Source organism: Cephus cinctus, unplaced genomic scaffold (assembly GCF_000341935.2).
Source record: "Cephus cinctus unplaced genomic scaffold, Ccin1 Ccin1_scaffold0667, whole genome shotgun sequence".
Classification (NCBI taxonomy): domain Eukaryota; kingdom Metazoa; phylum Arthropoda; class Insecta; order Hymenoptera; family Cephidae; genus Cephus; species Cephus cinctus.
This window is the reverse complement of record NW_014333294.1, coordinates 33,711-60,789: the sequence shown is the minus strand read 5'-3', so window position 1 is coordinate 60,789 and position 27,079 is coordinate 33,711. Positions and strand designations below refer to the sequence as shown.

Here is a 27,079-nt window from a genome sequence, read left to right as displayed (position 1 = left end):
TCAGCTTTCCATACACGTGCAGCAAACTTTTGCTCGGTAGTAAGCATAGGTCTTGATGTTGAACGGAGGTTCGAACCTTGTCGCTGTTGTTGAACGTTGACGAGACGTAAGGTTGATGCGCATGCGTTTCACAGTGTGCTATAGATTCATCGAAGACGATCGGTGTCTGAATGTTCAGCGTTTCTTCTTCCATGGTACGCGGCAGACGAAAAGAATGTAACAGAACGAACGCTTTACTTTCCTCTTGTGACCTTGAATCCTAGATTTTCCAGAAACAAGACGTTTTGACGTATTAGCGCCTTCAGAAGCGGTCGACAACTGATCCCTCTTTGGCATATAGGTCTACTATTATAACCACTGCCAATTTTCCTATTGTAGACGATACCCATTATCGCATGCATCTGATGTGTAGCTTGATCGTTTTGATTTCTCCTTGAAAATTCACCAGGTCCCCATCTTGATCGACTATTCGAAGCTGCAGGTGATCTATCCTCTATCTATTGGCGATCGGTAGATAAATGACGTACGATGACACCTGTATGATCGTGTATTCAGGTGGTACGCCTGGACAGAATTCGTGTACGGTGTGCACTTTACGTTCGTTGATGTAAGCGTCCGTCGTGACGTTGCATTCGACTCGTAGGGCGTTCACCTTGAGAATGGTCACTGGTACGTCGGCCATGTGTAATTTATTAGCTTCCAGAACGCGTTGAGTTAAACTCAACAAGCGACCTATGGAATCATTGGGTCGAAACTCGACATCACGGTTGCGCATAATTTCGCTGCACAACGGATTATTGTTAGGTTTAATCTGAATGATGATGCTTTTATCCGTCAAAGCGTTATGCACGTAGTTTTCGATATCTTCGATCTCGTAGCTACCAGTAGGTATAGTGATAACTTCATCCCCCACGTAGAGCTTGTTGTGATCCGTGTCCACGTTGGGAATCGAATTGAAGGTCAGCAACTCGATGAGTCCCAGAGCCTAATTTTTGTACTGAGAAAGCTCGATAGGAGGGAAGTATTCAGTTTCCAGTATCGAGCAGGTGCCTGATAAAGTTAACGTGAATGAATTCTCCATGATTCCAAACGCTCAACTAACCTTGTGAAATTACATAGCAAGTTTATATAGAAGATACTTGTTTTTACGATATAATTGTCCACGCAGGAACTTTAGACACAAGTGGCCACATGCGAAAGTACCGTACTCCTGATATCCCTCGTAATTGTACTTTACACTACCAACACCGAGATATCTAATGAGATCTAGCGGTGGTCGAAGATTGACGGAACTGTCGAAATAAATGACTCAATCGTTCAGCTTCTTGTACGCGATCCAATGTGTTCCTGGGCTATCTTCGTCGTCGAGATTGACGATTGCCGACTCGTACTTGTACGGCCCACCCTTCGGCATAGCTTTCCGCATAAAGACTCCGCGAAAATGTGGAATCTTCATGATCTTCGCGTACTTTAGCAGATCCGCATCGGTCAATGCTCGGCGTGGTAGTTTAACTTCAAGTTTTTTGGCTTCAGATGAAGGCCTAGTCCTTTTCTGTAGGGTTTCAAGTACAGTCCTTTGCCTAACGCGATGGCTTCCATCTTCTCGTTGTGTCGCTGACTTTCTTTCATTTGTTTCTTGTTGCATTCGCATCGTTCACGGGTTTGGCTATACATGCAGCACCGCCGGCCAACGCTCCAGCGGCACTAATACTCGCAAATACAGGGACGAAAAACGGCAAGAAGCCTCCGATTTTATACGGCATGGGTAGAACCCGCAGCGTGCGGACGTTGCGCTTTTCATCCGCTCGTTTGACGGCAGCTTGTGCACCCTTGAGAGCAGATCTGATAGCTACCCCTGCATCGTTGCTAGGAATCATATATCGTTTGGCTTCCTCGATGAGTTTCCTCAGCGTTACAGGCTTTCGCTTCTTCTTCTTCTTCTTGAGTCCCATACCGAGTTTCGACTTGGCACCCATTACGTTCGCTACGGACCAGGCAGCCGCCTTCTCGGCGAGACTAGCGTCACTAGCGAAAACGCGCTTCCAAGCTTTGTCGGCCAATACTTTGTCCGCTGCCCCTCTGTGTTCGAGACTTTCTCGATTCTTCGAGTAGGCGATGTCGTGCGATGTAGGTGATGTTGATGCCGGGATCACCTCTTTGCTAGTTTCGTACCGTGCCCACAGTACTGATAACCGGGTACATGTAACTCAACGGGTAGACTGTTGATGATCCTGTTGACTAATCCTCTACTACGATGAGATTTTTTTCCTCCCAATACGTTTACGTTTAGGATACACGATTATGTCCTTGCGGTGAAACAGTTCCGACTGAACAGCGGTCCTTATAAATTCATCATTTATAGTCAAGATCGAGATGAGGTTCGAGAAGCAGTCCGTCAGGTTACCTGTAACGAACTTTGACAAAATCGTGCGAGTAAAGGAGTAGAAGGAGGCCAAGCGACACGGCGAATTACTGCCAAACAATATACGAGCAGTGTTTTACGGACCATCCAATTGCGGCACTTGTTCGCTCTCATAACTCATCCTAACGGATTGTTCAAGGTTAAAACGGCTGAAGGCTACCGTCTGAAATCTACACGGATCGTGAGGGAGGAAGGAGGTTTATCGAAGATTCTAGAAAGCTCTACAAGGTGGGGGCAAGGGGCTTCATTAAAACGTCACGCGAGAGAACCGTCGGATCTGGGAGCGATCCTTCGCAACTTAACACGGACACGAACCATCGAAGCTTCTAGAAGGTTCTAGAAGGTTCTCGATCGTGTAAGATTCCTAGAATCGAACATAAAATTCATGGAATCCAACGTAAAACTTCTGGAATTCCCAATAAATTCCTAGAAAATAGGGGGCTTCGGTGACGTCACTTCCGGAAATTGTAGAGTTCACGACGGCAACTTAACACGAATACCCACCTTCGATGATTCTACAGTGTCAGTATAGGTCGGTTACAGGAATTCTGGTCCAGAAACTCCAAACTTATACTACTTCGGCGTCCTCCCCGCGGAGCCGCGAACCGTGGCCACTTAAGGTTCTGGAGTATCGATAGTTCGTCCCGGCAGTTAGACACCCCTTGCGTGCAGGCTCTCTACCCAAAAGGGCCCTATGCCTCGACCGCCGGTCCACTATTTTCCGCCATTTCTTCCTCCCGTAACCCTGACCAACAAAATCCTTAGAGATGTAGGCCGGAGGCACCATCGTACCGTCCATGGTGCGCATGGTGCGGGGCCTTCGTAATGTTTCGCCTTGACGCCACGTTATAATACATAAATGTAAATGACAATAAATAATTGTTTATACAGGGTGTCCCAGAACTACTTTTGGACCGGAAAGTGAGCGATGGCTGGAGGTGTCCTGAGTACCCTCCCGCAAACCGTTTGCCAAAATTCGCAATAGTTTTTAAATGAGAAGCATTTAAGTGGGACCAATGAGAACGAAGGATTTCCGCGGGTCATAGCAGCGTGGTGGGAAGTACACTCACGGATGCCAAAGATAGCTGTTGTGCAATAGCTTCCCACAAATTCCGCGCTTAGCAATTGTTTTACAGGCCGAGCGAGTGTCATTAGGATTCGTTGACAAACTACCGATATGGGCATGGGCGTGTCTTAGCTTAGACTGGAGTAGCAGCTACACGTGCAACTCGGCCTGTGAAACAATTGCTAAGCGCGTTGTAAATCTATTGTAACAAAGGTACTAAAACAGTTTTAACTTTAATAAATAACCTAGTCAAACGATTCACTTTTTCAAGGATTATTAAGATAGAAATAAGAAATCTATACAAAAAACGATAATATATTAATATTTAAGGTTGTATTGTTATAGGTAATTATTATAGTCACGGTAGTAATTTGAATATACTATTTTTATTCATTGGGTAAATATAACTGTAGTTAAATGTAGCTACATAACTGTAAATTAAATAACGCAGACGATAATTTTCAAAGATTAACTCAAACTTATTTGACTTAATATAGAATATTGTAAAGTAAAGTAACTATGTCGACTAGTGTGTAATAGAACTTCTATTTATAAATTTCCTTTGCCCATTGTACATATTTGTTTAGAGAAAACAGATAAAAAAAAGCAACGACGTCAATTCTTTAATAGAAGAAAGAAAAGAAACTGTAACCGCATCGCAATCAATGTCATACATGTATAGAAAGTAACGCAAAGGTTACAGTAATCTATATGAATTTCAAACCTAATATGAATTAACTTTGTGTGACTGCCACAGTGCCATTTTGGCCTAACGTCCCAGATTGAACAAGAGTTCCCGTTTGAGGCAGCGCAGTTTCAGTTGATGGCTCATTTACGCTTACGGGAGAAGCTGAGTGATTGTTGGCATTCACAGCTGCGAGAGCTTTATTGCGGAGTTCAAAAACCTGTTGTATCGCTTTACGAAAGCATAAAAAGTTATAGTCAATCACTCCTGAAAGCAATGGAAACACAGCTATTTATAAATATTCTCAAACGTCTGTAATATTTCAAAAACGTAATCATATACACATTTTAACTATAGTTTCTAGATATGGTCGAGATATATTTTTAAAACAAATTTTTTTATCTAAGCTAAGTAAAGAAAAAGGAATACATGACGATAATCATTTTGGGTTTTTATAACATTGTGATAGAAGCATGATTTTATACGAGATCAAATGGACATTACTGTGATTATAATAAAATCAACATTGCAGTTGTACTAACAAATTTGTGTAACCAAAATTATTCCTGTTGGTAATGGAACTCAAATATTACGTAAATATACCGTTTTATGATCTGAATTTTAGTTCGCAATTTATCCTTTTTTTCATTTAGGTGTACATTCCAACACAAGAGTAATTATTACACTGGTTACTGATTTTTGTACGATTTATTGAAATTACATTGCATCTATATTGAAGTTTAGAAAAGAAAGTGAAATATGAATGTCATAACTAACCCTCAGAAGGCTGGAAGACAATATATTTTCTCTAAATCAGCTCGAATTTTCACGAAAGTTATCTGTCTAAAACTTGCTGCCAAAAAATCTACCAGATCTTACGCAGGGTTAAATCTGCTCAAATGCCAACAGTATTTAAAAGTGCTTTTTTTGCAAATATATCTGCGAAACATTCAAAACAGTTTATCTAATTTTATACTAATAATTCCTATCAATAAAAATTTGATATAACATCGAAAACAAACCTTGCCTGTCGAAATTGTCCTCACGAAGGATGCAAACCAAAGCCAAAAATTTATTCACTTCCCGTAAATAAAGAATAGTACCATTATTCAATTTAATTAAACTAGAGCTTTGATTATCAAACGCTGCTGCTTCCAAATCTTCCCTCAACCTAGAAATAGTTGGATTTCAAATTATTAAAAAGTAAAACAATAAGTGAGATTAATATAATTAAGTAATGTATACATATATTCTCAAACAAATTACATATGCACATATGTAACCCTCTGAGGACGGGAAGAATTTATAAATACTCTTCGCACATATTTCAATAGTGTTAATAGGATGTAAATTGATTGCAAATAATGACAGTTTCAAACTGCTAGCATCAAACGTTTACGTAACACTTTTGAGATGCAAAGAAAATACCATCAAAAACCCTACGAGTTTCTTTGAAACAGAATGATACTTGAAACGAAATGATACTACTACATTTCTATCATTTCAAAGTCGGCCATATTTGATCCGTCACCTTGGATTACAGAATTTTGAAATTTTAAGGTCAAATTCGGATTCAGCGACCACACACGGAAAATAACAATTTGTCATTGCAACAACGATTACAATAACCGTTACTACAACCTCTAGTAAATATAGGAACAGCACTTCTGTGCAGTGACGATTACTCTTACAATGTAGTAAAATTTATTCATTAGTTTTGGTATTAGGTATTACGTACCATGCGTAAGTTTAAAAAAATATAATAGTGAAATTTACCTCTCTATTAGAAGACACTGACATATCATAGTTGTTATTAAAATAGCGAAATTAATTCTTATGTTTATACGAAGCAAAGTTCTGTAAATATTATAGTAGTATTTATTTTAATTAAAATACATCAAACATGCAACTGTCATAATTTTATAATTAGAATAAAATTTAAGGAAAAGTGGATGTGTTGCGTATAACATCACGGCTGAAGAACCACATCTATTATATTTTATATTGCCGACAGCAGGATTTGAATCTGTGATCGTGAAATAAAGATAGGAAGAAGAAAACAGTAGAAGAAAATATATCAATGCACAAATGAGAAACACATTTTATAGTATTGGTACATGGATCAGAAAAGAGGGAGATAAAGAGAAGATCAAAAACGAAAGAAGATATACAATTCAAATAAGAAACGACTAAGGATATGTGAAAAAACGATAAAAAAAGAACTTACAGATGAGTCGATAGGACAACAAATAAAAAGATTCAAGAAGAAGAAGAAGAAGAAGGCTCAAGGAACAAGTGAATTTCAAAACAAAGCATGGATATATTCAAAGGGAAATACAAGCTAAAAGAATATTTTTAACAAATGTGGAGAGGGTTTTTGCTAAAGAGTAGAGAGAAAGAGTAATAACTCCTTTGAAACAAAAATTGAGATAATAAGGACATAAAGAACTACAGAATAACCTTATTTAATATAGTGTAACGTGACAAAACGACCAACCTCTCAGTACTCCTGTACTGAGAGCGCACTCGTTACAAATAGACAACAAGGACGCGCGGCTAGTGTCAACACTAGCCGATAGATGAAGAACGTCTCCCGAAAGTCAAACCGCAGAAAAGTAGTAGCAAGATAATACAAATAGACAACAAGGACGCGCGCAAAAATTGAGATAATAAGGACATAAAGAACTACAGAATAACCTTATTTAATATAGTGTAACGTGACAAAACGACCAACCTCTCAGTACTCCTGTACTGAGAGCGCACTCGTTACAAATAGACAACAAGGACGCGCGGCTAGTGTCAACACTAGCCGATAGATGAAGAACGTCTCCCGAAAGTCAAACCGCAGAAAAGTAGTAGCAAGATAATCCGATAGAGGAGTAGCGCTTCTCGCTAGTAAATATCGGATTACAATCAGTCGAATACGACATTTCAAGTCAATCGAATCAAGTTCGTCAGAAATCCGGGTCACTAGAATGGATAATCAAAAGTCGAACCGACGAAATCGAAAAGCATCGATAAATATCGCGAAAGCACGGCATATTCCGCGTAAAGAGAAATCCGTCAAATAGCGCATATTCGCGTAAGAAAACTCATCGTAAATAATCTTGTCAAAAGGCTACAGAATATTAGCATTCGCTATTCCGATTAGACCGCAACGTAGAAAATTTGTCAAAGTTCTGAGGAGACCACCGTGATCTACGTCAGAAACTTTAGTTATCGCCATTTTGTTTTATCTATTATCCGCGCCGTTAGTAGTTGCGTCGCACACAGGGCCATAGCCAATAGATAGGCAAAGCACCACTGGGGCTATAGAATCAACACCGGCAGATCCTCTGTACCTCACATACAGGTCAGAGAGAGATAGGGATAGAAAACAAACATCGGCCGATTCCTAGACAGTCCTTTTTCCTACAATACTGACAATTGATTGAGACTGAGTAATTGACACCGATTATAAAACTTCTGTATCGATTATCGATTATTTAATAAACTTTTGTTATTTTATTTTATTTTACCCACCTGTGTAGACTACATTCTTAAAGACGCCAGTCCCGAGCACTTACCTACATCCCATTTCGTACACTCATAAGGAGCGTACGAAATTGCACTATCGAAGAACGTTACAATAGGTTATTAAAAAATGTATGCAATGATGGGGAAAGATGCTCTCAAATACGCTTCTTGCATATTTGAAGAAGTTTAGAAGAGATAGCAGCACGTCGGATAATATATTCAATTCTAAACCACGCGATAGATCGAGAACTGAGTAAAATAAAATAAGGAAAACTCTTTGCATTCTTTGTGGATTTAAAGGCATCCTTCCTATTGTGTATATCGCTAGAAGCTTTAAAACATATTACAAAAGAAAATAAGTAAAAGAGAGGATAAAGGAAATATACACAAAAACAAGAAGCGTAGATAAGAGGTTTACCTTGGTACAACTTCTGAATTACGAGAGGATTCAGATAACATTGTCGACTCAGTCCAGCACATTTTGCACTATTTCTGTCAGACATCGAAGAAAAGCTAAAAGGTTGCCAATTAGAAAGAGTAATAGTAGGACAAGAAAAGTTCCGAAGGCTTGCATACACTGACGTCTTGGTAGTGTTAAAAACAACAGAGGGAGAGATGAAAGACAAGTTGAGAAAATATCAAGAGACTTGGTCGAATGCCGAGCCAAGTAGAGGCGACCGGCTGTACAGGCAGTGGGCGAAGATCGAGACTTTTCACCCGAAGAAACTCGTAGTACACATATGGACATACAGTGAGTAACTTTAATATTCGGACACTATGAGATTTTTACTATATTACATTATAACTTAATTTCTAACCAAAAAAAAAATGATTAAGGATTATGATGACGTATACGCTTAATAAACAATAGCGTAAATTTTGTTTACATAACTTACAATAGTTGTTCAATAATACGGTTTAAATAAAACATTGTCCGATTTTCACATTACTTTAATATTCGGATACTTTACAATGTAGCGCTTTTTCCAATGTTCAAGCCGAGTTACCCCAAATTAGAGGAAAATGGTTATTTACAAATCTAGTCAAGCGTTCTAGTTTAAGACTTATTTTATTAGTTATTTGTCAATCATCGTGCAATACACTTGTACAATGCCTCGCAAAGCGAACACGAGTTTTGATATACGGCAATTTGTAATATATCATAATGCCAAAGAAAATCGTACTAAGAAATTGCTGCTCTTCTAAACATAAGCAAGAGCACAGTGGGAGGTATAGTCAAGCGGTTCAAATGCGAGGATCGTATAGATTTTATACCCCAAAAAGGTCAACCGAAGAAACTAGACGTTCGCGATGAGAGAAAATTGCTAAGAAAAATAAAGAAGGACCCTACGCTCGTGCCCCAAAATTAGCATCAGAGCTGTTAAACGAGACTGGAAAAAATGTGCATCCTCAGAGTGGCTAGAAAGAAGAGTGGCTAGAAAGAAACCGTACGTGAGTGAAAAGAATCGAAAAAAGAGACTGAATTATGCAAAATAATTTATTTTGAAGGATGAAACATGGTGGAATGATGTCATCTTTTCTGAGGAAAGTAAATTTAATATTTTGGGTCAGATGGACGAAGGATGGTGTGGTGGAAAAAAAAGGAAGAGTTTAAACTTAAAAATCTTCGGCCGAGAGTAAAGCACGGAGGTGGCAGTGTAATGGTCTGGGGCTGTATTTCGACGTTCGGACCGGGCGAATTAGTTTTCATCGAAAAAATTATGGACAAAATTTGTACATGACCATATTGAAAAACAATTTACACAGAAGTGCTACAAAAATGGGGATTTTAAATACGTTCAAGTTCTACCAGGATAATGACCCGAAACATAAGACACGCATTGTGCATGAATATTTGCCGTACAATTGCCCAAAAGTTTTGCAAACACCACCTAAATCACCTGACCTTAACCCCATTGAAAATGTGTGAGATAAACGAGAGCGCCGAATTCGAAAAACACCAATATCTTCCAGATAAATGTTAAAAAATCGTTTAAAAGAAGAATGGAACAGTTTGAGCACTGAATATTTAAAAAAAATTATTAATATTATGCACCAGCGTTTGCAAGAAGTGATAAAGCAGGATGACTACCCAACAAAATATTAAAACAAGTATTGTAACAAAAACCAGCCGAAAAATAAGTATGTGCATATGTAGTTTCTGAAAGTGGCCGAATATTAAAGTAACGTAGAAATCGGACACTGTTTAATTTAAACCGTATTATTCAACAACTGTTGCAAGTTATGTAAATAACATTTACGCTATTGGTTATTAAGCGTATACGTCATTATAACCCTTAATCATTTTTTTTTGTTTTTTAGAAATAAAGTTATAACGTAATATAGTAAAAATCTCATAGTGTCCGAATATTAAAGTTACTCACTGTAGGCAACTGAATACGGCGGCTCCACGGCCGAGGATACGTGGAACAATATTCGAGGCTATACACCAGGAGAAATTAATTATTACATTCATACCAATATTCAATATCCTGAACCGATTATTACAGATTAAATGACATTCATATATGAGTACTCGAGAGACAATAGGATCATTTCAGTTCCGTAGTGTCTCCTTCTCCCTCTTCGCATGTCCGTTTACTTCTTTTACATCTGAGATGGCGCTAACAACGCAACTTTGCTAAAGTAATGAAATATATAACGTGGCCTCTAATTATATAGGCTGTCCAGAGATTAGCTATTATTGCATCAGTGTCGCTTTTGATGATATAGTCGGTATATGAATAAAATAACATAAAGTCATGGAAGAATGTGATATCTCTAACACAAAACACGTATTTCTATAGTTCGCATAATTTGTTCATAAGAACGGTTAGGCATTTAGTATTTCTCCATCTGTCCTTTAAGCTACTTTACTCGTGGACCGACTGTTTGTTTAAAATCTCTGTGATTATGCAGATTATGGTAAACACAATAGCAGAATTATGAATTCTTTATTACAATTTTTAATTCAGTAATATATCCAAAATAAAACGTGAGTAGTGCGTTAATGCAGAAGAGGTTAGTGTTGACGTTTCTGCTTTCCAAGATAAGATATTTACCATTGCATATATTTTTTTTCTTTTATTGTATGTAAATAATGTGTGCTATAAGGCTGAAATAGGTATAAGAAACAACTGCGTTGCATATTATTTATTTACCTACATTAGAACTGCAGTATATATTGGTAACAGAGTCTAAGCCTTCACTAATTGTAAGTTTCTAATAAAATTTTTTAACTGAATATTAAACTTTCATTTGCCTTGTAACGTGGCGTCTGGACGACACATTATAAAAGCCCCGCACTTCCGCACGCTGCCGACAGCACGGCGGTGTCTCCGGCCTCCATCTCTAAAGAGTTCGTGGGTCCGGGGTTCGGGAGGAAGGAACGGGGGAAAATAGTGGACCGGCCGCGGAGGCACGGGGTCCTTTTGGGTTGAGAGCCCGCACGGGGTGCTCAACCGCCGGGACGCACTGCCGGTACCTCGGGAACTTTGACCAGCTACGGTTTATGGGTTCGCGGGGAGGGCACCGGAGAGGAGAATTGTTTCAATTTTTGACCTACCGCGGAGAGCGGTAGGTAGAGCAGAAGAGAAGAGAAAAGAGTGTGTCGCGGGGAATCAGTGTGCAAGGACTCGGGTGTCGGGCGGACTGCGAGAAAATGAGTTCTTCTTCGGTGCTCGGGCGATAGCGGATCTATTGGATAATCGCGGATTACGATTATCGGGCTTTCTTGCAGAGGGCCATGGCTCCCGGTTGTTTTCTTTTTTTTTTTATATATTGTAGTATAGTGCCAGTGCGTGGCCGAGTGTGTGAAACCCCAAGTGTTTGGTGGACGCCCTCGTGGAGCCGGGACGCGGCACCATGGAAGTAGTCGGAAGGGACACGGCCACCACTATTGAGATTTCTTAAGAGACTGATGGGACAGCCAGTTCTCAGAGGGATGGTGATGAACAACAACTAGATTTTCGAATCTTGTCTTCGATTTCAACACGTTGGGAGCGGCCACGGATTATTTGTAGGCGACACCGATGGACCGCATACATCACAGCCTATATCTTAATATGATAATCAAACAAATAAATATTGTTGGTAATGCAAATCATTATAACGATGTGTCTGTTTAACGAATGCAAAATAGTTTGGTGCAACACTTGCTGTTCTCCAAAGATGTTCCTTAATGAATGATAAGTTTTTTAAACAGATTTGTTATAAGCTTTTCTAATTAAGTATCATATTCCTTGCATGTACACCTGATGTCTTATTAAATATAAGCAGCATCGGTGGTTTCATTAATATAATTTTATAGAAATAGTTTTGTGAAAAATCCTGTATAAAGTGGTTTTTTTAAAGCAGCGTTTTATATCAAACATAAGTGACTATATTTAAGAATTTTTCATGATGATGTTTAACTTTAAATACTAGTAGTGATTCCTCCTTCCTTCTATGTAGAGAGAGGCAATATCCTTAAAAGATACTGGAAGTGTTTGGTTAAGAAAATAAGATAACTAATAAGAATGCAACAACTAATTTAGTTTTCTGTTAAAGAAGTCCATGAAAATATGATGGCAGCGTACGTTGGTACACAGATAAAGGAATGAACATTGACGAAGAATCTGAGAATTGAAATAATATTTTTAACACTATCACTGAATGCCTACAGTAAAAGTTTTTAGATATAGGACGGATCGCTGATACATCCTTTTGCATGTTTCATATAAAATTCAGTACATGCACGTATGGTAAAACTATGCAGTATTTAATTACGTATTTCACGGCAGATTACGCTCAGGTTTACGACGAAGGCCTGAATCGATGTTCTATGAATGATCTGCGATGCTCTATTTCCTTAATGCACAAATAATATCATACTCAGATTAATTTTGGGCCGTAATTTTTTATTCCTAGTAGTGATGGGCGATACAATATCGATACTCTCGGTATCGATATTTTCGGACTCAGATATCGATATTTTGTATCGATACTTAACGTAACAATATTTCAGGATATCGATACACGGAGGTCAATATTGGCCATGAGTCCAGCGGGGCAGAGTCAACAGGGTTAACCAATAGGGAATAATATTTGAAAAGAAATTCCCTATATTCTTCTCAAACCTCGTTCCTGATTGGCGAACCCCGTTTGAACTCTGCCCCAGTGGAAACGTAGTCCATGTATACACTGAGCAAATTTAATACGAACCAAAGACCAAAACAACCAATCATGTTCAGGTCTCCGAGGGAAAGTTACTAAATCTTATCCATTGATTGGTGGTTTCGGTATTTGGTTCGCATCAAGTCGGCTCGGTGTATACATGGCCATTGGTATTTGATTTTTGATACAATTTAACGGCTTTTCAAGTGCCGAGTGCGACCATAGTGCGACTGTAAACGTAAACGGCAGCAATACTCGAGTTAAGAGGTAAGCATTATAATTAGTTAGAATACCTAATGTATTTATATATGCTTCTACACATGGGCATTTTGTGTATTAACATTTCTGAATGTTAAATTCCTTTTTCTCTCACTTTACAGTAATAACACACAATAAAAACCGGCAGGCCTTAGTTCCCCTAAACCCTAACCTCGAATTTTTGAATCTTGATCCACGTTCCAACTTCCGAATAGTAGGCATACAATATCCATTGTTCCTATTCTCTACGTTCGATTGATCCATATCATACTGAGCCCATGTTGCGAAAAATTGTTTTTCAAAAACAAAAATATAATAATTCCTGTATTCTGGTGGGTCTTAAGTCAACAAGCGCGGTTTGAAGCTATTTTATCAAAACTGAAACAGGAGCCATTTGTAAACTTTGAGCCAAGAAGTAAAATCCAAAGGCAATACCACAAATTTAAAATTTCACCTCAATCGTGGTCATCCCGACGTGAAAATGTGCGAGACTGAGGAAGGAGCAAAAACACCTAAAAGGAAACATGTGGTAATATAAATATTTTGATATAAATACAGAGTGTATCAGCCCAGATGCACGTTTGAGATTTGCGGGGAAACGGTGCACAACTTTGAAAATCTGATGTCACGACCATTGAATATTTTTTGATTGCGCATCGAACGAGTGTTACGTCCGACGCAACGGCAACCCCATTGCCCCCCCCCCCTTCAGCACCTCTCAGTACTCCCATTAGCAAAAGTCAGAGACCACGACAGATGTAACCGATCCTCGCCGAACATGCGTTAGTTATTGTAAATCATAAGTCACATATATATATTAATAATTAAGGGATATCATCATATTATATTATACTGTACACGACATCTCATACTCTCACACATTTTCAGAAATCACACCAACACTGTGACATTGCAGGTGGATGAGCAGGAAGAAAGGGAGATCACGGCGAACAAAGAATAAGAACGGCACGAGCAGCAATGCTGAACAGGATACCTAGAATCGAGGTGCCTAAGGAGCATTTTTACTATAGCACCGCGAATACCGCGCACAGCAGAACTCCTACCCGTCACCTTCGCACCCACCTCACCACCAAGATAATCCTGAGAATGCACTAACCCAAAGAAGAATCCGCGATTGAAGGCCTGTAATGAGAATTCAATCGAACGACAGGGTTCAGTCGCCCCGATCACGCCGTAACACGTATCCAAATTCCCCGAAATTTCCTGACATTGCATTCAGTCCCCTCCAAACTCAAAGTCTTCCTTACGAACTCCAATGCCGATCATCCTCAGTTACTAATCAATCCTCTGGTAGAGCAGTATCCCTTTTGGAGTCTTGATCCGATTGTCCGCGCCAGTTCAGTGTTGTGCCGATTAAATACCTTAGGGCCTATTTTGATCTAGCTTGCCTTAGGACCCAAGCGAAAAGTGTATCACTTCAGTGCCGGGCGTCCACGCGAAAAGAACTCATTTCTTGGCATTTTAATAAGCATTCGTCTAGGCGAGTGTCCACCTTAGCGGATCCATTCAACCAAATCTATTTCACTATCGTCGAGAACCGAGCCCCGTCTCTCTCTGTTCCTCTCTCATCCACCGGTAAGTAACTCACATTCCTACATCTTTATATACAGGGTGCTTCGTAATTGCCATACACGGTAAGTCAATACTGGTTCAGGGTGGCCCCCTAAGTAAGAAACTCATTTCTTGGCATTTTAATAAGCATTCGTCTAGGCGAGTGTCCACCTTAGCGGATCCATTCAACCAAATCTATTTCACTATCGTCGAGAACCGAGCCCCGTCTCTCTCTGTTCCTCTCTCATCCACCGGTAAGTAACTCACATTCCTACATCTTTATATACAGGGTGCTTCGTAATTGCCATACACGGTAAGTCAATACTGGTTCAGGGTGGCCCCCTAAGTAAGAAACTGTAATTCGTTTGGTCCTGCGTTCAGTAGTTTTTCTACAAATTTAGTTTTACTTCTGCCAATCAGAGGACAGGTTTGAGCGAGGTGTCGCGACGCCGCCAAGAATGGAAGACTTTACAAGACTTCACTATAATCGGCTGAGTTCACTTGATACATGTGGCAACGATAAACAAATTTAAAGATCCATTTGATTGTCTGCCGCACATAGCATTTGTTTCTCGACGGCATCGCTGAAGTTAAAGCCAGCCAGGGATGCCCACTAGATACTACACCAAGCAAAGCACCAGAGAATGGGATTGGAGTAAAACAAATGCTACCGACGTTCCATGGACGAAACACATAAGCTGGACACCGGATCTTACAATACGTCAGATTGAAAAAAAATAGACTAGGAGAGAAAAACACGTAACGCCTTATTTTGCTCAGAGAATATTCACACCAATTTGCAGCTTTTTGCAACTTCCGGTGCAAAAGTTAGAGAGCACCTGTCGATTCCGAATTTTGTAAGAAATACATCAAATTGAAAATTTGGACTTGGATAGAAATACAAAAACACGTAACGCCTTAGTTTGCCCACAGAATGCAAATTGGTGTGAATATTCTCTGAGAAAAATAAGGCGTTTTTTTTTCAATCTGACGTATTGTAAGATCCGGTGTCCAGCTTATGTGTTTCGTCCATGGAACGTTGGTAGCATTTATTTTGTTATAAAATAATCTTTAACACTTTTGATAATACTAAAATAGCAAAAGCAACCAATATTTTATTGTACCTCTGTTTCGTTAACAATGGCGCAATCTTATTCTATGTTCCTTTCTATGAGTGAACGATGCTCACTCGGAGCCTATAGTTCGACGACTGGCTCTTTGTTGCGTCTAAATAATGAAAGCTTCTACGCCTTAGTACAATCTTTGCTGACAAAGGGTTACTTATCGTGTGGTACTAAGAATGCTAACCTAGTACATAATTAAGTAACGCTTAGGTGCATAACAATACATATATCTTTGTAGCTCACACTACAGAAGTTGACGATCACACATACATTGTTATTCAGATTTCATTTAGTTAGTAGATTAACGTACACTCACTACTGCATATACCTGTGACAGTTACTTGTACTCCTGCTTATCATTTCATTATATTGAGTTACATTTACATATTACATTTCATTATATTGAGTTATCCTCTTGATTTCGAGATCTGAACCTTATAGCTCCTAAACCCAGATAAACCCCTTACCCAATAGCTTCAACCAAACTCCCGTAGAAGGAGTAAGTTTTCCAAATCAATATATTTAGTACCTGGTTGTGATCCTCATCTTAACTATCGACCAAGGGATATAAACGCAAATAGGCGTGCTTTAGCACCTTAAAGTGGCAAGAACCCAATACCTTTTACGTGAACTTTGATCTCAACACCTATGCTGCTCCCTGATGCTCCCGCATACGGTCGCGCACGCATAGGATGTAACAAATTTGGTGGCAGCGGTGGGATACTTGCGGTCAACTATTGCCTTTCTGCCACTTGGTCGTACAACGAAATAAAATCTATAGTATAATTGTAAGATAATCAAGCGAGCCTTCGAGTTTCGCAAATCACATCAGAAATTGAAACAGAGTCATGGCACTACAAGAAACCACAATAGGCGCCAACCAAAGTATGGCCGACGCCATGAATTCGATGGTAGAATATTTTTCCGTACAGAATGCAGTTCGGTATGTACCATTTTTCGATGGGAGAAACATCCCACTTAAAGATTTTGTTTTGGATATTGAAAACGGAGGGGCCTTATTGCCCGACACTTGTGAAACTGCCTACCTACGCGGAATTTTAGCGAAACTCAAAGGCCCAGCACGAGTAAGCACGGAAGGGAAAACCTTCCATATGATTAAGGATCTTGTCAACTACCTGCGAGAATGCTTTGCACCCAGCAAAGACTATATGGACTACCATAGCTGCTAGAATGTATCGCAATGAAAGTGTACGCGAGTATTACGGTCGCATTGCACAGTTTGTTCGACGTTGCCTTAAGACCGCCGAGGAGGAATCAGGAAAAACGAGCGCAGATGCTCTCCGTACAGCTATAGAAAAATTGTCGATCACTAGCTTTCGAAAGGGGCTTCCGGACGAATTAAGATACGCCGTGGCTCTAAGATCTCCAGAAACTCTGGACGAAGATTTCCAATATATAGTAAACCTCGAGCGTAATTCAGACCAAGACGAACAGATGTACGCATACGGGCGACCCTTGCGTAGAACACGCTTTGAGGACGAACTTCCGGCACGAGCCTCCTAGAGGTCGCCCGAGCGCAAGCATGAGGACCCGTACTACAACAATAGAGATAGTACCCGATACTCCGTCGAGCCGTCTTATCGCCGGTTCACGAGTCCGGAACGCGATACGGAGCAAGCTGTGTCCCCGAGATACAGCATTTTAAAAAGAGACCGTGCTGCTCAGCAGTCGTACCGTCCAGACAAGGAACGTGCATCTCCGTACGCGGAATCTCAATCGCGGAACGCACGTGCCCTAGAACCAAGCGGTAGAGCAAATTACGAACGAAGACTTTATGATCCAGACGAAAGACGAGACACTCGCTATGCGAATAACAGACCTTCATACGCACCTAGGAGTGAACATTATCGCTCCGATAGGTCCCCGACTTATCAAAGAACCTCCATCGCATCCATCGACATGGGACATTTAAACTTGAACGAGGTACGTCGCGCGGACGCACCGGCGGGCCCAAAGACGACCAAGCGCCCAGACCAAATCGTAAAATTCGTGGAAGCAGCTCAATTCCCCCGGATGGTACTTCAACGTACGAGGCGCCCTTTATCTCTGTCCGAGGACCTGAGTTACGAAACGGATTAGGAAGATTCCTTGTGGATACCGGATCCACAGTAAACATTGTATTACTCTCGGCGCTAAACCCCAAAACTCTGATCGACACAGAGGAATCAATCTGCATCATCGGAGTTGGGAACGCTAAAACCTATACATTAGGCACAGCCGTACTGCACGCTTTCGGAACACCAGTCAAATTCCACGTTGTCGACGCCGAAGCACCATTTTATGGAGACGGAATACTTCGGGTAGAATTTTTAAAACAGGAAATGGCCGAAATATCATTCCATCATGACACGTTACTTACTCAGAGCCACCCAATACGTCCGCGACCATTCCTACGAGATATACCCGCGACAACAGACGGAGGAATCTACGCAGTCTCGCTTCTGCGAGCCCGTAGTAGAACCGCCGTACCCATATTAGTTACCTATACGGAGATCAATGAAGAATATCTTCCCCGACTCGAATTCGAAGAAGGCATATTCCTAGGAGATGCTGTAGTAACTAATCGCGGAGGAATTGCCGTCGCACTAGCCATTAACACCTTGGGAGAGGACGTTGAGATACATATCGGACCACAGAATCTATATCCGTATCTTTTGGTAGAAGAAGCCAGCGATACGTTGGAAGGAGACGACAAAGAACGAGTGATAACCGAACCCCGCCAAAAGCGAATTCGGAGGGTAATAGAACAACTGCGACTAGAACACCTTAGTCCAGAAGAACTTGAACACGTGCTAGACATTATTAAGGACCACCCGGATCGGTTTTACCTTCCCGGAGATGAGTTACCATCCACTAGCTTCACAGAGCACACTATACTCATGACGGACGACATACCTGTTTCTACTAGACAATACAGACACCTGCCAATACATAAAGACGAAATAGAAAAACAAATAGGGAAATTAATGAACACCAATATCATTAAGCCCCCGACCTCCCCGTACAATCCACCCTTATGGATTGTACCTAAGAAACCAGGATCACATAGAAACAAACGTTGGCGCATGGTAATAGATTACCGAAAACTGAACGAAAAAACGGTGAGAGAGGCGTAACCATTCCCTAACATCACGGAAATCCTAGACCAACTAGGAGGCGCAAAATACTTCTCTGTATTTGACTTGGCAAGCGGTTTCCATCAGATCAAAGTCCGAGCGGAAGATAGACCAAAGATAGCATTCACTACTCCCCACGGACATTATGAGTTCCTTCGAATGCCTTTCGGACTAAAGAATGCCCCCGCGACATTCCAGCGCTTAATGGACGCTGCGTTGACAGGACTTCAAGGGACTGAGCTTTTTGTTTATCTAGACGACGTTGATATATACGCCGCCTCATTGAAGGAACACGGTGATTGCGTGAAGCCAACCTTGCGCTACAACCTGAAAAATGTGAGTTCCTGAGAACCGAAGTAATATACCTAGGACACACCATTACTAGCCAAGGAGTCAAACCTAACCCCCGACTCATCCAGGCTGCTAAGGAGTTCCCTATTCGCGAAAACGCAACGAATTGCAAACAATTTTTAGGCCTCACCGGTTATTACAGACGATTCATATAAAATTACTCAAAACGAGCTAAACCGTGTTCCTCGTGTTCCTCGCCGTAGATTTTGGGGTCTTCGTTGTCCTGGACGTAGATTTCGGAGTCTTCGTGCTCCTCGCCGTAGATTGTGGAATCTACGGCGAGGAACACGAAGGTTCGAAAATCCACGTCCAGGAAGACGAAGACTCCAAAATCTACATCCGGGATCACGGAAATCTACAGCAAGAATACTTCAGCTTCCAACTTGTAATGAAAAATAGCATTGTAATATATTTTAGCCACCTTGTACGGGTTTGCGTCTTACGGAACGCTTACCTCAAAACAATTGCGAATCGTGAATGTTCCTCGCCGTAGATTTTGGGGTCTTCGTTGTCCTGGACGTAGATTTCGGAGTCTTCGTGCTCCTCGCCGTAGATTGTGGAATCTACGGCGAGGAACACGAAGGTTCGAAAATCCACGTCCAGGAAGACGAAGACTCCAAAATCTACATCCGGGATCACGGAAATCTACAGCAAGAATACTTCAGCTTCCAACTTGTAATGAAAAATAGCATTGTAATATATTTTAGCCACCTTGTACGGGTTTGCGTCTTACGGAACGCTTACCTCAAAACAATTGCGAATCGTGAATTCGGCGTGAAGCTGCTGCACGAAGCTAAGGCGTTCCTCCAGTATCAGGAATTTGTCAAAAACTGAGAAAATTTCGGACGCAAATATCTCTCTTATTATGTGGGCAATCCGTCCAAATTTTTTTTTCATCTCTATTATTTTTTCTTGCTCTACAAGTTTTGCATTTAACTTTTTTCAATATCATTTGAAATGACAAAGATAATTTTTTTTTATTTGCGACCGGAAGTTAAGCGAATAATAATAATATGCCCATTCGATGCGCAATCAAAAAATATTCAATGGTTGTGACATCAGATTTTCGAAATTGAGCACCGTTTCACCGCAAATCGCAAACGTGCATTTGGGCTGATACACTCTGTATATGTCTGGTTTTATTTTTTACTGAAAGGGTGAAGAATATGTATCTCGCTCAACAAAGAAAATCGTGCCGGAGAAGAAATTCGAGATTCCCGATTCTTGTTGCTCCAAAAACTGTTTCCAGAAAATAGATACATTGCACCAGAAAAAACTTTTCGACAGATTCTTACAGCTTGGATGTTTCAAGTCACAAAATGTTATGCTGAGCGGCATGATGAAGAATATTTTGCACAAATCAACTGACAGCAACAATAAAGCTGTGAGATTTATTTATTGTTTTCCCGCGCAAATTCATTGCAATGATGAAATTATTACATGTCAAAAATGTTTGCTTCAAATTCTGGGTATTTCTCAACGGCGATTCAAAACAGTGGCAGACATGTTATAAAAGGGTAGAAGGCTAGAAGCTTCGATGATCAAAGGGGAGATCTGCGATCAAGTGACGCTTTTTTAAAATTGACAGATAACATGAAGAAAATAATTGATCAACATTGTAATACATTTGAGTACTCAGAATCACATTACAATGTCCATCGTTTTAAACTTAAATATTTTACAGATTGTAGTTTGAATTTAAAAATCAGGTACTCAAAAGTTTGCGAATATTATAAGCGTGTGACGAAACAAAATTCTGTGTCGATTGGGGAATCAACTTATCGAAAGTGTTTTAATAGTTTTGTTGATTTCACATTTGATGTGCCAAAAATCAACGTCTTTAATGATTGTTTCATACTTAAACGTTATGGTCCAGAGGAAGAAGAAGCGATACAAAGAACCAAATACGAAAATCATGCAAAGATGAAAAAAGAAATGTTATCCTACGACGATACTTTGTGCCTTGAATGTGACTTCGGTCAGAATTTACCGCTCCCAAAAGTTCCAGTCAACGCGCAATTTTATCTTCGCTTGATATGGTATATTATATTCAATATTCGTTTATGAAAAAAATGGGATTGACAAAAGCTACATGTTTACGTTTTTGGAGGGTTACACAAAAAAAGGGGGGAAAAACGGAGAGCAAATTATTGCTTCACGTTATTTTGAAAGAAATCAAATTAACTTGTTATAATCGCTTATGTTTATTTTCGGACGCATGTGGTAGTCAGAATCGTAACCATATGATGATGGTTTTTTTGTCTTCTTTGTCTTGTAAGCTTCAGCTTGAAATTCAACACTTTTACCCTGTTCGCGGACATTCTTATAGTGCGTGCGACTGAAATTTCGGCATGTATGGCTAGAAGAAAAAAAGAATGGAAACTATCGAAACTGGAGATGATTACGATGAGTTGATTCGAACCGCGAAAAACCCTCCATTTTTTATGGTGAAATCGGCAGATTACGATATCAAAGATTATGAAGCAGCGATACAAAAAAAATATGTAATCCATTTGTTGTTATTTTTCCAATTTATTGCCGTATTTTATAAAAAATATGTTTATATTAGTACCTATTTTACAATTAATTTACAACGTGTAAAAAAACAAAGTAAAGAAATAATTTCTGAAAAACCTCAAAAAAAATATTTTTTAGCTAAAATATAATCGCAACGTTGCGCGCGTTCGGCGGAACTGCAATGCGGGTGCGACTTCCGTCGAACGATAGGATATTTACGCTCGTCATTTGTACAAATCTAATCCGATCGAGCTGAATTTTTGATATAATATAATTAAGTGTACATACAAGCAATGGATATTGGTTGCTATGAATAATTGAAAAATTTATAGCGACGTTTTCGAGCTCAAAGTTCTGAAAACTTCGTGCAGTGTTTGTATATTGAAGTTTTGAAAAAAAAGTCATGATACTACATTCGTTAGAAGCGGCAAAGACTGACGAAAATTTCTACGCTAGAATCAACTTCATATGACCATTATTACCGAATTAATCGCGATTTAAAAATTTTGTGTCGGATTAACGCGGTGCGTAGCAACGCGTATCCTCTCTCTTACCTACTAGGCAAATTCAGTCCGCGCGCTCAGGACGTTCTGCTTTCCAGGAGCTCAATTTCTTGGCTGGATTTCCTCTTTCCTTACCTCTTGAACGCCGCAACGCTTCGGACGAGCTAGCCTTTGAAGCGACGTACCATGGGACGGAGAGTGGTCTGATTTCTTACGATTGTTTCGAGTTCCGGGTAACCTTAGATTAGTTACGTTTAGTACTTTTTATTGCCCGTAGTGCCCCTATATGACTTGCATGGCCATGGTGCCCTTAGGTTAATTACGTTCTGATATTTCCTTTCTTGGCCATGCTGCCCCCTTCTGTTACGTCGGCCGTGTGGCTTTTAGGTTTAATTCGCCTGGTGGCAAAATTAGATTTAGTTTGCCTGGTGGCAATCCGTTACCTCGAACTAGTTATCTTCCGCGACTGTAACTACATATACAATCTTTGTTTTTAATACGCCAGTATTAGGTATGAATTGTTGCTTTTCACTTAATCATCAAATACTTCATTTCAATGTACTCGCGTAGAGAACGGCATTGTCCGTCACACATTGCAGTGCTGTATCATTTATACGTAGTTCGCGTTAGACTTTGCCGTTCAGGGAAATAGCTTCGCGCAGAATTCAGCCATACTTAAAAGGTTAATATCTGCGTTTGTTTTTGTAGAACGAATAGCCATATCGCAAGGGTACCTGGTTGTTTCAAGCCCTTTAGGTCATAGAAGTAGAGTATATCGTAGATAGGATTATTCCTCTTTGTTGCACGCATCTTGCAAGAACCTTGTATAACGTCTGTTACTTTTGTATTAGCGTATTCTGTTCGCATATCCCGTATAGGACCTCGTCTCGCGTGATAATGTATTCTTATTTATTTCTTTTCCGTAAATTATTATTTCGTTTATTAATTTCCTGATTTTATAAGTCCTCAATAAAAGGGCCTCGTGGTTTCTCAATCTACCTTATTTTACCATCTGTGCGTTTCCCGCGCTCCTCTAACATATCTTTCCGTTTCTTTCCTACTAGCCGGAGTCCTCTTGATTTTCTCAGGAGTTTTGTTTGTCTTGGGACGCAACGATGCGTCTGGCGCTCATTTGGCATTTATAATAGAGTACGGATTTCTCGATTTCGGTTTCGCTGGAAAATACTAGAGTATTGCATTGTACGTTTGTTGCAAAATCGAGTTGCCTTGTTACAAGCAATCTTTAGGAAAATTGTGTCACCAGAAAATAATATCCGTGACTGGTCCTAACGTGCTGAAATCTAAAAAGAACAGAAAACCTAAATGTTGGGCGCCAGATGCGACTTCCCAGCACCACCATCCTTCACCACAGCCATTTTCCACATTTTTCGGCGGCTCAGACTCAGCGCACTGAAAATGGTAGAGGGGAACACGGGGGCGAGGAGAGAGAATTTCAGAGTCGTTCGATAGGCGTGGAAAATGACTACCTAGCAAGTAAGATATCGTTGCGTTTATTACAATTAAATAAATGTAGAATTTTACAATACAAATCCCGTCGCGTATAGTGTATTCCCCGAAGGCGGCTCACGACTATGCCGAGTCATGGTAGCTAGCCTGCCCAAAACCTTTCTTTATTTCGGTGTACCTACCGAATCCGCGAATACCCGACGCGGTACGATTCCCCCTGGGGAGTCAATAGGTGGGTCACCGTGGGGGTTTTAGCCGGTAAGAATCCGGCACTACCCCGCCCTCCCCCCCCTCCCCAAGGAGAGCAGGGTGTCTATGAAGATTTCCCCCACGTTAAAAAAAAAAAAAAAAAAAAATGGTGTGTTTAGGCTGGGGAGCTGATCCTGGAGATCTCTGGCCCCGGGGGGTCCAAAAAGGCAGACCTGCTGGCTGGCCGATTGCGGGAAGTTATTTGGGGGGACGCGCGTGTCGCCCGCCTGGAAAGGATGGTGGAGGTTCGAGTGCGTGACCTCGACGACTCCGTCACACCGGCGGAGGTGGGGGAGGCCATCCAGAAGGTGACAGGTATGGACCTGTCGACGATCAGGGTGGGCGAGGTACGTCGCCCTCCAGGGGTAAGACTTGGCACGGCATGGGTGCGATGTCCGGTGGCCGGCGCCAGGAAGCTGTTGGCGGAGGGGCGGTTCAGGGTGGGGTGGTCGTTGGCGGAGGTCGACGCCCTCCCCTCCCGGCCGCTCCAATGCTACCGGTGCCTGGAGTTCGGCCACGTGAGGGACACGTGTGGCAGCGCTCGGGATAGATCCGGATGCTGCTACGCGTGTGGCCAGGTGGGGCACCGCGCCAGCCAGTGCGTGGCTGAGACGAGCTGTCCCGTGTGCTCAGACTTGGGCAGGCCGGCTGCGCACAGACTGGGGGCCAAGGGATGAAACGCCCCCAGGAAGGGAGGGGTGAGGACTGCGGCTGCTCCTGCACGGAGAGCGGCTGGCGCTGCGATGGTTGCGCCGGTAGCTGGGGTGGACCATACGGGTCCCCCTGCTGTGGATGGGGTAGTCACCCCAATGGAGGAGGCCGCTGGATAGACGATACCCCAGGGAACCACAGTCATCCAGGCGAATCTGAATCATGCCCGCCGTGCTCAGGACCTATTTGTCGAGAGCATGGCGGGCATGCGCGCGGGATTAGGTGTGGCTACGGAGCCCTACAGCGTCCCCTCCCATCCAGATTGGGCGGGGAGCCGTGGGGCGTCCATGGCTATTATTAGAGGAATGGGGTCCCCCGTTATGGCGGTCTTGGACAGTGGTGAAGACTGGGGGGGCCTGATCATCGCGGGGCTGTATGCCCCACCCAGGTACCCCCTAGCCCGTTTTGTGGAGGTGTTAGACCAGGTGGGGGGGGCGGTGTCGCGTCACCCCCGCCTGCTAATAATAGCGGGGGACTTCAATGCGGCCTCCCCTTGTTGGGGTGTAGCGCGAGAGGACGCTAGGGGACGGGCGGTTTGCGAATGGGCAGCCTGGCGAGGCCTGGTCTTGTTAAACCGGGGGGGGATTCCTACCTTTGTGGGGTGGCGGGGTGAGTCCGTAGTGGACCTCACCTGGGTTTCCCCCGCTGCGTCGCGCAGGGTGGTGGGATGAGAGGTGGCCGAGGGGGTTGAGGCCCTCTCGGACCACCTCTACATTGTTATGAGGGTGGCGCACCCCCGGGTTCGGGTCGCTTCCCTCCAGCCGGGCGGGCTGGGAGGGGGGGGGTGGAGCCTCGGCGGGCTGGATGTAGACCGCCTGCTCGCGGCGCTAGTGGCGGGGAGTTGGGGCCCTTCGGTGGGCCCAATAGACGACGTGGAGGAGGAGGTGGGGCGGTTCGTCCGGTGCGTGGGTGATGCATGCAATGTTGCCATGCCCCGATTGGGGGGCTGGGGACGGGGTGACACACCCGGACCTGCCCCCCCCCGCCGCCACCGAGGACGCTGAGTGGAGGGATGCCGTCGTAAGGCTAGGCGCCCGACGAGTGGCGCCTGGTCCGAACGGCACCCCCGGCAAGATCTGGAGAATCGCCTACGGGATGATAAGGGACCGGATGAGCTGGCTCATGGAGAGCTGCCTCAGCAAGGGAACCTTCCCCCGTGGGTGGAAGGAGGGCCGAATGGTCGTCCTCCATAAGGAGGGCAGGCCGACGAGAGTCCCCTCATCGTACCGTCCTCTCTGTGTGCTCGACGAGGCGGGCAAGCTACTAGAGAGGCTGGTGGTGGCACGCCTCGTCGGGCACCTCGAGCGGGTGGGCCTGGATCTCTCCGCGGAGCAGTATGGCTGCCGCGGGGGCCGGTCCACGCTAGACCCCGTCCAGCGGGTCCGGGACCTCACATGCGTGGTAGCCTCCCGGCGGAGGGGGGGGGGGTGTCGCTGGGTGTTACCTTAGACATTGAGGACGCCTTCAACACCCTCCCCTGGGGAGCGATTAGGGGGGGGGGCTTGGAATACCACCGCGTTCCCCCCTATATTAGGAGGTTGATCCGGTCGTACCTGGATGGGAGGACGGTGGTATACCGGGATAGGGAGGGGACCCCACATAGAAGGGAAGTAGCGTGTGGGGTCCCACAGGGGTCGGTTCTGGGCCCGACCCTGTGGGCCCTCGCATATGATGTGGTGCTGCGGGTCGGCCTGCCGCAAGGCGTCGTATTGGTATGTTATGCGGATGACACGGTGGTCCTCGCCGGCGAGACCTCCTGGGGGAGGGCCATTCGGCTGGTGGAAGTGGGGGTGGCGAGTGCCGTCGCGGCGATCCGTGCTCTTGACTGTGGGTTGCTCCGCAGAAGACAGAGGCGATGTGGGTGTATAACCGTGTGCGGAGCGGTCCGCCCCCACCTGGGACGCGGATCCAGATCGGAGGGGTTCAGGTGGAGATCGGGGAAACCATGAGGTACCTCGGTCTCACCCTGGACAGCCACTGGAGCTTTAGGTCTCACTTTGTGGGTGTGGGGAATCGGGGGGCGGTGGTGACTTCCGCAATGGCGCGGCTGCTTCCGAACCTCGGTGACCCCAGAGAGGAGGTTCGCCGCCTCTACATGGGGGTCGTGCGATCGGTAGTTTTATACGGGTCGCCTGTTTGGGCGAGGAACCTCACGACTGGCCGCCGATGGTGGGCCGGCGTGGAGAGCTACAGAGGCGGCTGGCCGTGAGGGTTATCAGAGGATATCGCACGATCTCCGCGAGGGCGGCGATGGTGCTGGCAAGGGTGATCCCCTTCGACCTCCTCGCGAGGAAGGATGAGGTCTATTGGGCGAATTGCGTGGGTCGTGGAGGCCGGGGGGGGGGGG

The 27,079-nt window shown here is 43.0% G+C and overlaps 1 protein-coding gene across 3 annotated transcripts in view; it reads right to left on the bottom strand.

Annotated features, from left to right (window-relative positions):
• Positions 1 to 4,015: 4,015 nt before the first annotated feature.
• Positions 4,016 to 27,079, bottom strand: part of LOC107269529 (ras-related GTP-binding protein C) — a 54,070-nt gene continuing 31,006 nt past the window's right edge. For 2 of the 3 annotated variants that reach the window (XM_015743467.2, XM_015743468.2), the window contains 2 exons: positions 5,196 to 5,344; positions 4,016 to 4,440 (listed from right to left, as the gene is read on the bottom strand). In XM_015743467.2, the coding sequence (XP_015598953.1) occupies positions 4,223 to 4,440; positions 5,196 to 5,344 (367 nt within the window). In that variant the 3' untranslated portion in view covers positions 4,016 to 4,222. Of the gene's footprint in view, positions 4,441 to 4,969; positions 5,113 to 5,195; positions 5,345 to 27,079 lie in introns of those variants that run through there. The other variant, XM_015743469.2, reaches the window with a different exon arrangement.